Consider the following 11,990-nt stretch of genomic DNA (forward strand, 5'->3'; position numbering starts at 1 on the left):
CAGGAAACTGGGTGAGAGTCAGGAAGGGGAATGAGGTTAAATAGCCATTGCAAAGTACTCTTGTGGCCAACCCCCACAACAACAGGTAGACCGCTTTAGAAACTGTTGGGGGGATTACCTGGCAGAGGAAATTCAAAGGGGTGATAGGGGATTCCTTATTTAGGGGAACAGAACAAGAGGGGACTAATATTGTAGTGATAAGGCTTGTTAGTGCTAGTGTGGGGGGAGGGGGGTGATGTGGTTAAAGTAAGTTTTTGTGGGAATGGGAGCCAGAATGACAGAACAGATAGTGGAGAGGATGATATGAATTGAATTGACTTTATTACATACATCCTTCATATACATGAGGAGTAGAAATCTTCACATCAGGTCTCTGTCTAAATGTGCAATGTGTAATTTATAATAAATAGTTTGCACCTAGGACAGTCAATATAACATAGAAATTCAATTGTATCAGCATGAATTAATCAGTCTGATGGCCTGGTAGAAGATGATGTCCCAGAGTCTGTTGGTCCTTTTGCTGTGGTACCATTTCCTGGATGGTAGCAGCAGGAACAGTTTGTGGTTATGGTGAATTGGGTCCCCAAAATCCTTTGGGAACATTTTACACACCTGTCTCTGGAAATGTTCTGAATAGTGGGAATTCACATCTACAGATGTTCTGGGCTGTCTGCACCACTCTCTGCAGGTTCCTGTGATTAAGGGTAGTACAGTTCCCATACCAGGCAGTGATGCAGCCAGTCAGGTTGCTCTCAATTGTGTCCCTGTAGAAAGTTCTTAGGATTTGGGGCCCCATACTTCTTCAACCATCTGAGGTGAAAGAGGTGCTGCTGTGCTCTTTTCACAACACAGCTGGTACGTACAGACCATGTGAGATCCTTGATGATGTTTATGCTGAGGAACTTAAAACTGTTCACCCTCTCAACCCCAGATCCATTGATGTCAATATGGGTTAGCCTGTCTCCATTCCTCCTGTCGTCCACAATCAGCTCCTTTGCTTTTGTGACAATGAGGGAGAGGTTGTTTTCTTGACACCAGTCAGATTTTGTTCAGACCTCAGATAGAGTCAGCAATCAGAAGGTTGAGCATGGTGCGATGAATGTGCTGAGCTGTTTATATCACAATGCAAGAAGCGTCGTAGGAAAGCCAGATGAGCTCAGGACAGGGAATTATGATACTATAGCCAGTATTGGGAATTGGTTGCACCCAACAGTCTGAGGGATTTAGAGGAACAAATTTGTAGAGAGATTGCAGACCATGCTAAGAAACAAAGTTTGATTCAGTAAGTGATTATAACTTTCCATATATTGACTGAGACTCCCATACTGTAAAAAGACTAGATGGGGGTACAGTTTGTCAAATGTGCCCTTAATCAGTACATAGAATTCCCGATGTAGAAGTGTGCAATATGCTGTTCGGAAATGATCCAGGGCTGGTGACAGAAATGAGTGATCATAATGCCATGAAATTCAAAGTAAATATGGAAAAAGAGTGGTCTGGACCACGGGTTGAGATTCTAAATTGGAGAAAGGTCAATTTTGATGATATCAGAAAGGATCTGACAAATTTGATTTGGGACAGGCTGTTTTCTGTCAAAGGAGTACTTGGTAAGTGGGAGGCTTTCAGAAGTGAATTTTTGAGGGTGCGGTGTTTGTATGTGCCTGCCAAAATAAAAGTTGAAAGGTAACCGGTGCAGGGAACCTTGGTTTTCAAGAGAAATTGTGGCCCGGAATATTTTCTTCCTCTAAATGCCTCAGACTGTTGGGTGCTACCAAGACTCATTAATGACTACAATATAATTCCACGCCCTGAGCTCATCTGACTTTTATTTTAGTCGTCTTCTGTTGGTTTCTAAAAGTTTCCCAACAGTTTTTGCTCTTTTGTTTGCCCTCTCGTTGGCTTTTATGTTGGCTTTGGCTTCTCATTTCTGCCACAGTTCTGTCCTCCTGCCTATCCACTGCTTTCACTTCTTTGGGATGTATCTATCACTCAGCTCCCGAATTGCTCCCATTGCTGCTCTGTTGTCACTCCTACCTTTCCCTTCCAAACAAGTTTGGCCAGCTTCTTTGTCATGGAAACATGGGGAAAGTTCAGTACAGAAACAGGCTATTTGGCTCATCCAGTCAATGCCGAAAAAGCATTTAAGCTGTCCAATACAACTACCTGCACTGGCACCATCGCCCTCCGTACCCCTACCATCCAGGCTCCCATCCAAACCTCTTTGAAATGATGAAACCGAGCTCATATTCACCACTTGTGCTGGCATCTCATTTCTCATTCCACATTCTCACGACCATTTCAGTAAAGAGCTTTTCCAAATGTTCCCGTTAAATTTTCACCTTCCCCACTTACCCATGACCTCTGGTTGTCATCCCATCCAACCTCAGTGGAAAAAGCTGCTTCCATTTACCCTATCTATACCCTCATAATTTTGTATACTTCTAATAAATCCTCAAAGCAATGCATAATTTCCTTGTTTATGTTTAGAGCCTTTTTTAGTTGTATAAGATGATGAGGAGCATTGATCGTGTGGATAGCCAGAGGTTTTTTCCCAGGGCTGAAATGGTTAACACGAGGGGGCAGAGTTTTAAGGTGCTTGGAAATAGATACCGAGGGGTGTCAGGGGTAAGTTTTTTTTAACACAGAGAGTGGTGGGTGTGTAGAATGCACTGCGGGTTATTTGTGTGAGAGTGTTTCAGTTACTGTGGGGCCAGGAAACCCATGCAGCTCAGTGGGAACAGGGAATAATACCAATGGAGAGAGTCAAACTGAGCCAGGTCACAGATTGGAGATGGCAGAAATGCCCCATTCTTATAGAGACAGGAAGAGCATAAGAGAATTTGATGGTCATTCCAGATACCAGCACTGTGCCCAGTTAGAAGATGATTTCTCTCTCCATCTTGGGTTGAACTTCACTGTAACAGTGTGATGCCAGATCACACCTTGACAACTCAAGTGATCTCATCTGAAATGTTGTCCTTCACCCACTGATGGATTTTGTAAATCTTTTTACAGGTTAAAGATGACAAGGAATTTGTCTACAGGGATCTTGAACACAACACGCCAGTTTTGCTGTCTGTCTCCAGATATTTAAAACGTGAAGCAAGGGATTCACTCGATCATCCTTCCTGCTCAGACTGTGGGGAGGGATTCACTCGATCATCTGACTGACTGACACACCCGACATTTTACTCAGGGGGAAACCCATTCAGAGAGTGGGAATGGATTCACTCGGTCATTTCAACTGAAGGTACATCAGCAAGTTCACACTGGGACAAGGCCATTTACCTGTTCTGTGGGTGAGAACTGATTCAGTTGGTTTTCCCACCAGTCAGTTCACACTGGGCAGAGGCTGGTCATGTGCTGAATTTGTGGGGAAGGATTCATTCGGTCATCTGACCTAATGGCTCACCAGCGAGTTCACACTGGGGAGCGGCCGTTCACCTGCTTGAACTGTGGGAAGGGATTCACTCGGTCATCCAACCTAATGGCTCACCAACGAGTTCACACTGGCGAGAGGCCGTTCACCTGCTTAGTCTGTGGGAAGGGATTCACTTTGTCATCTCATCTACTGAGACACAAGTCAGTTCACACCGGAGAGTGGCCATTCACCTGCTTAGACTGTGGGAAGGGATTCACTGAATCATCTCAACTGAAGGTACATCAGCGAGTTCACACCGGAGAATTCACTTGCTCAGACTGTGGGAAGGGATTCACTTCGTCATCTCAGCTGAAGGTACATCAGCAAGTTCACACTGGGGAAAGGCCGTTCACCTGCTCAGACTGTGGGAAGGGATTCACTTGCTCATCTAAACTGAAGGTACATCAGCTAGTTCACACTGGAGAGAGGCCGTTCACCTGCTCAGACTGTGGGAAGGGATTCACTCGTTCATCTCAACTGAAGGAACATCAGAGAGTTCACACTGGGGAGAGGCCATTCGCCTGCTCAGACTGTGGGAAGGGATTCACTCGGTCATCTGAACTGAAGGTACATCAGCGAGTTCACACTGGGGAGAGGCCGTTCACCTGCTCAGACTGTGGGAAGGGATTCACTCAGTCATCCCAACTGAAGGTACACCAGCGAGTTCACACTGGGGAGAGGCCGTTCACCTGCTCAGACTGTGGGAAGGGATTCACTTCGTCATCTCAACTGAAGGTACATCAGCGAGTTCACACTGGGGAGAGGCCATTCACCTGCTCAGACTGTGGGAAGGGATTCACACAGTTAGCTAGCCTGCAAGCACACCAGTCGATTCACACTGGGGAGTGGTCGTTCACCTGCTCAGACTGTGGGAAGGGATTCACTCGGTCATCTCAACTGAAGGAACATCAGCAAGTTCACACTGGAGAGAAATCTTTCATCTGCTCAGACTGTGGGAAGGGATTCACTCGGTCATCCACCCTCATGGCACACCAGCGAGTTCACACCGGGGAGAGGCCGTTCATCTGCTCGGACTGTGGGAAGGGATTCACTTGCTCATCCCAACTGAAGGTACATCAGCGAGTTCACACTGGGGAGAGGCCGTTCACCTGCTCAGACTGTGGGAAGGGATTCACTTTGTCATTTCCATTCCTGAGACACCAGTCAGTTCACACCGGGGAGTGGCCATTCACCTGCTCAGTCTGTGGGAAGGGATTCACTTTGTCATCTCACCTACTGAGACACCAGTCAGTTCACACCTGGGAGTGGCCATTCACCTGCTCAGACTGTGGGAAGGGATTCACTCGGTCATCCCAACTACTGGCACACCAGTGAGTTCACACTGGGTAGAGGCCAATCTCCTGCTCAGACTTTGGGAAGAGATTCACTCAGCCAAATCAACCAAATATGCATCATTGAGTTCACATTGGGGAGATGGCATTCACCTGCTGTGAATGTGGGAAGCGATTCACTCAATCATCTAACCTATCTAACTCTCACTTCAGCTAGCAGCTTAATATAGGGGGTGATAGCCCCCAGCCCGGCCAAACTTAAGAAATCTCATTTGGGTGGAAGCTGCGTGATGTGTCCCCTGTTACAAATCAGTACTCCGAAATTACAAACAGTACACAAAATGTGATTAAATGATTGACTTTTATAATTCTTACTTTGAGGATTTGGTTAGAGAAGTTAACAAAAAAAAAAGCAAAAAGGGCCCACTCTCTCCATTTGCGTCTTCTCATCTCTCCCCAGCAAAAGACACGAAAATCTCTCTTCCGGACTCACAAGAAAGAACAACATTTCTCTTATTGGATAGCCCCGCATTCCAAAACCCTTTTATCTCTAGTTGTAACCTAAACATTTTCATTTTAAAATCATTTTATTAATATATAATCTTCTACAGAAATTCAACAAAGTATATATATAAAATTAATAAAGCTGAAGAAAAACATATATGCTAATGAAAAAAAAAATTATAAAAGAAAAAGAAGGAAAAAAGAGAACCCCAGCTAACTAAAAAAAAAACCCACTAACTATAAAACAAAAAAAAAGAGAGAAAAAAACCATTAGGAACCAACTCCCTGAGCCATACATCTTAGAATCATATATATATATATAAAATTACATGTTGGTTTGAAAATGAACTACTCTGAATATGATGCGAAACTATTCCAAATAGAAGACAATGTATTAGGTTGTAAATTAATTTTCAAAGCTTTAGAAATTGTAGAAACTAAAGATTTCCAAAAAGATTTCAATGAGGGACATGACCAGAACATGTGTGACAAAGTAGCTACTTCATTTTTGCACCTATCACAGTAATTATCTATATTAGCAAATACTTTGGATAGCCTCTCCTTTGTTAAATAATAGTGGTGAACAATTTTAAAGTGAATTAAACAATGATTGGCACATATTGAAGAAGAATTAACCATTTTCAAAACCCACGACCAGTCTTCATTAACAAAAGTCATATTAAATTCTCTCTCCCAATCTTGTTTAATCTTAAGTGAGAGGTTATCTTTTTGTAGTAAGAATAAATTATAAATTCTGCCAATGGAACCTCTCACTAGGGGATTCATATTCAAAATAGTGTCCAACAAATCAGATTCTTTTATATATGGAAACGTAGAAATATACTTTTGTAAAAAATGTCTGACCTGTAAATATTGCAAGAAATGTGTGTCAGAGAGAGAATATTTACTAACTAACTCTTCAAAAGACATCAATCGACCATCACTAAATAAATCTGCAAAAGAACAAATCCCCTTATTTCTCCATAAAAGAAAGATGGGATCAGTAATTCAAGGTTTAAATAGCAAATTTCAAAATACAGGACTAGACAACTTAAATTGTTTGAAATTAAAAGAATTGCGAAACTGAAACCAAATCCGTAAGGACTGTTTAATAACGGTAGAAATTTTAGCAAGTTGTGAAGGTAACGGAGCTCCTAATAGTGAAGTTAAATAAAATTGATTAATAGTTGATTAATAGCTTTAAATTCTACATCAATCCAAGCTGGTTTTTGGTTCTTATCAAGCCAATATAACCAAAAACATAATTGTCGAATATTAACAGCCCAATAATACAATCTTAAATTAGGTAGCGTGAGTCCACCTTTTTTAGATTTTTGTAAATGAAACTTATTAACTCTTGGTTTTTTATTTTTCCAAATAAAGGACGAAATACTAGAATCAATTTGATCAAAAATTTTTTAGTTAGAAAGATAGATATATTTTGAAAAATATATAAAAATCTAGGTAAGATCATCATTTTCACAGCATGACCTATTAAAGAAAGTGTAAGAGGATTCCATCTGGAAAATAATTGTTTCACAGAGTCCAATAAAGGAGCTACATTAGCTTTATAAAGATCTTTATATTTTTTTGTAATGATAATACCCAAATATTTAAAAGAATTCACAATTCTAAATGGTATGTCCTTGTATATAAAAACAGGAACATTGAAATGGAACAATTCACTTTAAATTAAGTTTATATCCTGAAAATTTTCTAAAATCATTCAATAATTCCAAAAGATTAGGAATAGACATTGCTGCTACAGGGAAACCATTACCTCAGCAGTGAATCATTGCAGAGCGGCCATTACATTAGCAGTGAAACCGTACAGCACGTTATACTTGTGACACACTGCCGGGTTCACACTGGAGAGAAAGTTTTAATAAGCTGCATGCTGGATATTTGTCCATCACCGTTGCTGAATGCAATTTCGAGAGTGACTGTTGGTGCTGAACTCTGCAATTATTGCTGCTGCTCACCACACCCAGTTCTGCACCCTGGTCACTGGGCATGGGAGGAGTTTCTTCTGCTGCACACTCTCTTTTAATGGGACTGGAGTTTAATATTCTGGATTTGAGACAAATAAATGAGTTCTATTTTAAACTCTGTCTCCAGTACTTAGTGAATTTATAACACACCTAGTGTACAGTAGAGAGTCAACTCAGGCTGGCTGGACCCTGCCAGTGATTCTGTTCCACAACGGTCCTTTTAAATCCTCCCCTGTTGTTCACCTCTTGCTCTCCCTGTGGGATGGGGTCCAAACAGTCACCACTCTGTGGGTGAAGAGGTTTCCCTTGAATTTTCTGCAGACTGAAGATGTCGAGCTGACTGCAGTTCTGTCTGAGATGTTCTTTGCCCCTCAAGTCTGTGGGCTTGAGGAGGTTAACCTACTTATTCAGGGCTCATTTCCACATTATTGGTCATTTTCCCTGCTTCTAAAGGGCTGTTAGAAAACTCTACTGGCCTCTAAAGATTGAAAGCAGAATGGGAAACCATTAGTTGGATGTTCAACGGAGCAGGGTCAGAAACCAGAGGCGGGTCTGCACAGGGCAGAGTTTGGGGCTCTGGACGATGGTCGGGGTAAGAACATATGATGAGAAGGGAATCAGCAGTGGGGCGTGGCAACGAATGACAGAGTAGCAACATTTGGAAGCTAATTGGCAGAGAAAATAATTCCGTTCTCTGACTGATGACACAAACAATGCCGGTGGTGAGGTGCCCCACTGGTCGAGGACATGTGTGAGTTGGGAATGGTTATATCTATTCCTGCATGTCTATCCAGTAATATTATATCTGGATGGTTATTTTAGATTATCCTATCTGTAATAATGTATTGATTATTGTAAAAATTGTGAGATTCTGCCCTAACTGGATCAGGCTTGAACTTATGGTGCCTTTATGTTGTGGTGATCATTCATGAGATTCTATTTTAAAGCAAGATTTTGGTGAATGATATTTGCCACTTGATTACTTACTTGCATAAGTAATCAGATTGAGTTAAACTACTGCAGTTTCCTGGAATGTGTTGAATCGTGTCTGGTTTTTCTTGGCATCTTCTGCATTTATTGCCTTGTTTGTTTGTATTATATGTATTTTTGATTTTTTTTTTCTTTTTGTTAAATACCTTGTCCTGTATTTCTGCAAGGAACCCCTCTGTTTCTGGGAAGAGGTCTCCAACTCTCAGTCAGGTGCTCGATGCTTCCTTGTCAAAATCTCGTCTGCTCAGATCGTTGGGATGTCTCCCATGGAGGGTCATACTCATTCCACTGGTTAATGTTTTCTTCCATAGTGATGATTCATTTTTCTGAATTAGCCTCTCACTTAAGTTTTCTGGTCTGTATTTCTTATCACGATTGCATATACACACATGGAGCGTTGAATCCTGTTCATTTTTGATGAAAGTATATACTTAGAAGTTTTATCTGACTGTTGTGTGATTTTTTTTTTTCGTGTGCTTATTCCTCTTCCTCCTCCTGTACATGGTAGTGTTAATCTAAGTGGGTCTGAGTGTAAATAGACTTTTCTAAAGTTGTCATTTCAGTTCTTATTTATCTTTGTAATTCTTACTGATTGAAATGGGACCAAGATATTTTCATTAAAAAGTCAATGTCAATATTGATGAGAGTGTTTATTGCCTTTGTTGTATTTGTTATCCATTGAGCACTGTTTGGCAGGGTTTTTTTTCGGCCTTGAACTGAATTTTGTCAAAGGTTTTCCTCATTTTCCGCTACTTTCTATTGTCTTTGCTTGTTGATTTTCCAGATAGGAGGAAGCGAAGATGGTGGCGTGACGCAGTTTGCGCGGCCACTCCCGTGAATGATATCTGTAATCTGTCAAGTAGGGTGCCTTGCACAATCCTGATTTGATGGAGACAAACATGAGAGAACAGAGGAACATCTGGAGAAACTTCTGAAATGCCTTTTTTGCTGCCACTGTTACTGTGTGGTCCTGAATCTCCGGAGGGGAATCCTCAGCTTTGCTTGTTGCTCGGTGGCCAGGACGGGGTCGAGGCGCTCAGCAGAGATGGTGCTTGGTGTCGAAAGGCTGGTCGGAGGCTCAAAGTTTTCGGATGGACTCAGGGTCGGCTGTGGTTGGGTGCTTCCAATGCATCGACAGTTGTCGGTGCCTGGAGGTTTATGGCAGAGAGAGTTTTTCCCTTCTGCCGCCTGCTATCAGGGACTCTCGGGAGTTGATCGGAACTTTGAGACTTTTTTTTTACCTTTCCCATGCTCTGCTCTTTATCAAATTATGGTATTGCTTTGCACTGCTGTAACTATATGTTATAATTATGTGGTCTTGTCAGTGTTAGTCTTTGGTTTGTCCTGTTTTTTTGTGATATCACTCTGGAGGAACATTGTATCATTTCTTAATGCATGTATGCATTTCTAAATGACTATAAACGGGGACTGAGTGTCCTCATAATCTAATCCAGCGGTCCCCAACCACCAGGCCGCGGACCGGTACCGGGCCACGAGGAAACGATATGATTTGGCGATATGAGTCAGCTGCACCTTTCCTTATTCCCTGTCACACACTGTTGAGCTTGAACGCACGCGAGGTCATTATTCGCGCGTCATCCATGTCAGCGCGGAAAGAAGATCAACTCCTTGAGCTTGCAAATGACGGCGGACTGAAAAGTATGTGTGACATAACATCTCTGCCGGCATTCTGGATCAAAGTCAAGGCTGACTATCCTGAGATAGCCACGAAAGCACTGAAAACGTTGCTTCCATTTCCAACGTATCTGTGCAATGAATGCAATGAAAACTAAATTGTGGAATAGACTGGACATAAGGAACCCAGGTCGAGTATCGCTGTCTCCCATCACCCCTTGATAGGACTGTCTTGTTGCAGGAAAACAAGCCCAGGGCTCCCACTGATTCAGCGATATTGGTGCGTTGCAATGATTTTATATGTTCATATGGGGAGAATATGTGCTGTGTGTTTAATATCCAAACGTTACTTAAAATATTATGATGCTATTGACTTACTTATATAACCATATAACAATTACAGCACGGAAACAGGCCATCTCTGCCCTTCTAGTCCGTGCCGAATGCTACTCTCTCCTAGTCCCACCGACCTGCAATCAGCCCATAACTCTCCATTCCTTTCCTGTCCATATAGCTATCGAATTTTTCATTAAATGATAATATCGAACCTGCCTCTACCACTTGTAATGGAAGTTCATTCAACACTTACTTCAGCTCCCCTGATAATTGACTTATCACTATATTCATGCGAGGAAAATATGCGCTGTGTGTTTAATATAAATTCATCAGAGAACCCTTTTAGAAACAAAATTGAGTGTATTAGCAATTTATCACCTATATTCCGGTCGTGATTAACACCCCCCTCCCCGGACAGAATTGCCAAAAAGGATTTGCAGAGAGAATTTCGGCATGTACGCGCATGCGCACTGGTGCCCACGCAAGGCTTCATGGTCATTGTAGTCTTTCTCGGGGTAAACCCAACGTATTTGACTGCTACTCTTGTCTGTCCCACTCCCCCGGATCCGCCGGTCCACAGGAATATTGTCAATATTAAACCGGTCTGCAGTGCAAAAAAGGTTGGGAACCCCTGATCTAATCTAATCAAGAGTCCCAAAGGAGGGTCTTGGCCCGAAATGTTGATTCCCATCCGTAGATGATGCCTGACATGCTGAGCTCCTCCAGCACTTTGTGTGTAGTTCTCTAGATTTCTAGCATCTGTAAGTCCTCTTGTTTCCAAGATACTTATATGTTTCTTGAAAGAACAAACTGGTAGTGGGATTGTGTGGCTCTGTTGGTAAAATATTAAATAAAATCATTAGAAAGAGGTGGCAAAGGGTTGGAAGGTATAGAATCTGTGGGTAGAACTAAGGAACAGCAAATGTAAAAAAAAATCCCTGATGAGAATTGTATAGAGACATCCAAACAATAGTGAATATGTGGTCCACAAATTACAATGGGAGATAGAAAATGTGTGCCAAAAGGGCAATGTTACAGTAGTCATGGGGGATTGTCATGCAGGTGATTAGGAAAATTAGGACGGTGTTGGTCTCAAGAGGAGGAATTCATAGAATGCCTACAAGATGCTTTTTTAGAGCAGCTCATGGTTGAGCCCAGTTGGGGATCAGCTATTCTGGATTGGGTGTTGTAACTGTCACTTAACTTCAAAGAACCCTTAGGGGCAAGTGACCTTAATATGATCAAATCCACCCTGACATTAGAGAAGGAGAAGCTAAAGTCAGATGTGGAATGAGGCATGAGAGAAGAATTGGTTTGAAAAGAACACAGGCAGGGATGAAAACAGAGCAGCAATGGCTGGAATTTCTGGAAGCAATTCTGAAGGCACAGGATCTATACATCACAAAGAGGAAGTAGTATTCTGAAGGTAAGGTGACAAAACCATGGCTGATATGAGAAATCAAAGACAACATAAAAACCAAAGAGAGGGCATAGAGCAAAAAATTACTGGGAAGTTAGAGGATTGGGAAGCTTTTAAAAGTCAACAGAATGCAACTAAAATAATTAAGGAAAAGATGGAATACATAGGTAAGCTAGCCAGTAATATTAAAGAGGATACCAAATTTTTCTTCAGGGACATCTTGTGTAAAAGAGAGGCGGAAGTGGATATCAAACCACTGGAAAATGATGCTGGAGAGGTAGTAATGGGGTGGGGGTGCAAGGTGATGAACTGAATAAGTATGGTACATCACTCTTCTCTGTGGAAGACCCTGCCAGGAATATGGAAGTCGCAGATGTCAGTGGTCAGAATGTGTAAAGTTA

The 11,990-nt window shown here is 41.9% G+C and overlaps 1 protein-coding gene across 3 annotated transcripts in view; it reads left to right on the forward strand.

Annotated features, from left to right (window-relative positions):
• The window catches only part of LOC140207161 (uncharacterized), a 34,967-nt gene extending 26,138 nt beyond the window's left edge, over positions 1–8,829 (forward strand). For all 3 annotated transcript variants that reach the window (XM_072275504.1, XM_072275502.1, XM_072275503.1), the window contains exon 2: positions 3,016–8,829. In XM_072275504.1, coding sequence (XP_072131605.1) covers positions 3,404–4,756 — 1,353 coding nt within the window. In that variant the 5' untranslated portion in view covers positions 3,016–3,403 and the 3' untranslated portion in view covers positions 4,757–8,829. The remainder of the gene's footprint in view (positions 1–3,015) is intronic.
• Positions 8,830–11,990: the final 3,161 nt, after the last annotated feature.

The sequence above is a fragment of the Mobula birostris genome, chromosome 13 (genome assembly GCF_030028105.1).
Source record: "Mobula birostris isolate sMobBir1 chromosome 13, sMobBir1.hap1, whole genome shotgun sequence".
NCBI lineage: Eukaryota > Metazoa > Chordata > Chondrichthyes > Myliobatiformes > Myliobatidae > Mobula > Mobula birostris.